Here is a 2,878-nt window from a genome sequence, read left to right as displayed (position 1 = left end):
TTGCTTGCCCATAGACAAAAAAAAACCTCCCTATGGAGATTTTAAGAGTGTTTTCCTAATAAAAAAATTCATTCTCATTACAGCAATTTATTAGCGACTACCAAACGGACCGTAATTGTATCCTTCATCTGACTTTTTAACAAATCTATAAAAACACATACTTTTTCAATTTTTTAAGATTCGCAATATCATAATGTGCACAAGGACCAATCATATATAGTGATAAATATCTAATCCAATGTGTTAGGAAGAGAAAGAGAGAATATTGTCAAAAATTTCAACATTGCGAGTAATAGAGAACATCCTTAAATGGAAAATGTTGCAAGTAGTAAAAAAACAAAAAATGTATATATTTGATTATATTATTTTTATTAAGACAACAATATGTTTGATTATATATTCACTAATTATGACAACAATATGTTTATATATATTCATTAAATAATAAAATTTAATAATTTTAAGATACAAGTTAATACAATATGATAAGATCTCATATGATGAGATTATCCTGTATATTAGTAAGCAAGCTTAGTACAACTAGTATTGCTCGCACACATATACGATAGGTTCAATTCTAGATCCGATCTCGGCATGAGCAGTTGGAGCTCGTGGAGGTTTTGGAGGTGGGATGGGAGGGAGGAGTTGAGTGGTGTTGGGCTTTTTAGTGAGTTGGGGTGAAACTAAAATAGTGTCAAGTCCAACCTCATGTCTAAATCCTGATGACCAAAACAATTAATTATGTATATTAATGGGAATTAAGTCAAAATTAGTGAATTTTAACCTTCAAAAAAGGAATTTAAAGTTGTAAGGGAAACTAACTTTAACTAAATTACAATCGATGTCTTTATATTAATGTATAAGAAAAAACACATATTATATTTAGGATACACCGTACGATCTGATTTCATATTTGGTAAATGAAACTAAGAACATCTGATCTGGTCTAATCTAATCTAAGTCTAATGAAACGGTATTTTGGTATTTTAGCACTGAGTTCGGATCCTCTCTTAGCTAGTGTAGCAAATAATCCTAGTTTTGTTTAAGCTTAAACTATAAATACAACACACATGTTATCTCTTCACATAACAACAACCACATTTAATAATGCCAAACAAGTTAACCTCTAACAAAAGCGTCAACAATGAAAGGCCCAAAATGACCCAATTTCTCAATCAATCTAACAAATTTGTACCAATATCTCACAAATTGGACCACAAATATCAATAAAGAGGTAATAATCACCATAAATCAAGATCACAAATTCCAAAGAAGTTGGACCAACATATGAATTAAACCAAACCATACAATATAAACATAATATCCAAGATTTTTGGAGAAAGATCATTTTATTTACACATTTCATCAACACAAAGATAGTTCAAATTTACAATTTTTTTTTTTGCTTTTCTAATGATCATAATCTTCCAACTAACTAAAGAAAAGCAAATGACATAAAGATTCAACCTAGAGTTAATCTTGAATTAACGAAAATTAGAAACAATTAAGTAGATCATATTATATACTACTAAAAATGATAATATGCTCCAAATTTATGTTGTTATGATCTTATCTTCAGTACACCATGAGACCTAATCCATGTTTACCACGAACACAACCTGGTCTAGTAAAAACAAGTGCAGATTTCTTCGATTTCGCCATTTTTCCAATTGAAATTTTCCCAGATTTTCTTATCCTTTGCCTCATCAATTTATCCCATGGCACCATTTCATCATACATACCATACCCATCATCAACATCACCCTCATCATCATCAACAGCATCAACAGCATCATCATTAGCATTAGCATGTTGATGATACCCACCATTGTAACTGTCATGCCCATGTACATGTAAACTCGACCCATCAAAATACCCATAAACCCCATCAATATCATCACCATTACTGCTCAAATCACCATCAAAACACTCGTGATTTTGCCCCAAATCAAGAACCCTAGCACACTTCACATTCACATCATCATGATCATGATCAAGATCAAGATCATTATCATGCGATTTGACATCATTTGTGGGGAATTTCTTTACATCATCATCATCTTCATCTGAAGAAGAGGAGAGAGAATCAATGGATTCAACGAAATCGATGCTTTGAACTTCATAAATGCTTTCATCATCAATTTCGAAATCAAATTGATTGACGAATTCCCAGTTGCATAAATCTTCTTGGGTTGAGATTGATGCAATTGATTGTTTTGCCATTGAAGAATTTGAAGTATTTTTTTCTTGAATTTCTTTGATTTTTCTCTGAATTTTGTTTGTTTTGTTGTTTCAGTTGAAATTTTTCTCTCTCCAATTTTTGGGAATTTATCTCAGAAATGTTGAGTGTTGCTTGTGAAATGTAGTTTTTGAATTTTATAAAAAGGAAAAAACTGAATCACACGGTGTTAATTTTTACGTGTTCCCTTAATTCTCATTGGTCCACGTCTTTAAAGATTTGGTTATTTCCTTTTTCTTTTTCTTTCTTGGTTTTTGACTACGAATCATATATGGATATGCTACTGGTTAAACTTGATGGAGTAAAGAATACTCACACCTCAAATTGAAAAAAGAAAAAAGAAAAGGCAAAAAAAGAGTATAGAATAATTTTTTTTTCATTTCACATTTGTTTTTCTTTGTAGATTGACAAATACAAAGAAAGAGTATGCATTGTATAACGTGTTCCACTTGTATTTTACCATATATTTATTCTATGGACGTCTCTTACCAATTACCATGATATATTATTCTACTAGCCTTCATATGCACGCGATGCGTGCGTTAATTTCAAAATTTGTTATTCTATTAGATACTCTATTCGTACTTTATTTATATATGATTAAACTTAAATGTGAAAAATTCAATAGTTAGATGAATT

At 30.5% G+C, this 2,878-nt stretch overlaps 1 protein-coding gene across 1 annotated transcript; it reads right to left on the bottom strand.

The window, feature by feature from the left end:
* Positions 1 to 1,223: 1,223 nt before the first annotated feature.
* Positions 1,224 to 2,361, bottom strand: LOC104904294 (hypothetical protein). Its single transcript, XM_010692507.4, has one exon. The coding sequence runs from the start codon at positions 2,221 to 2,223 to the stop codon at positions 1,576 to 1,578; it is 648 nt and encodes a 215-aa protein (XP_010690809.1). The 5' UTR covers positions 2,224 to 2,361; the 3' UTR covers positions 1,224 to 1,575.
* Positions 2,362 to 2,878: the final 517 nt, after the last annotated feature.

This window comes from Beta vulgaris, chromosome 9 (assembly GCF_026745355.1).
Source record: "Beta vulgaris subsp. vulgaris cultivar EL10 chromosome 9, EL10.2, whole genome shotgun sequence".
In the NCBI taxonomy this organism is placed as follows: Eukaryota; Viridiplantae; Streptophyta; class Magnoliopsida; order Caryophyllales; family Amaranthaceae; genus Beta; species Beta vulgaris.
Note: the sequence above shows the minus strand (reverse complement) of the source record. Positions and strands in the feature narration are given on the sequence as shown.

Coding starts and splice junctions, on each gene's coding strand:
- LOC104904294 (XM_010692507.4), bottom strand. CDS start 2,223: ATGGCAAAACAATCAATTGCATCAATCTCAACCCAAGAAGATTTATGC.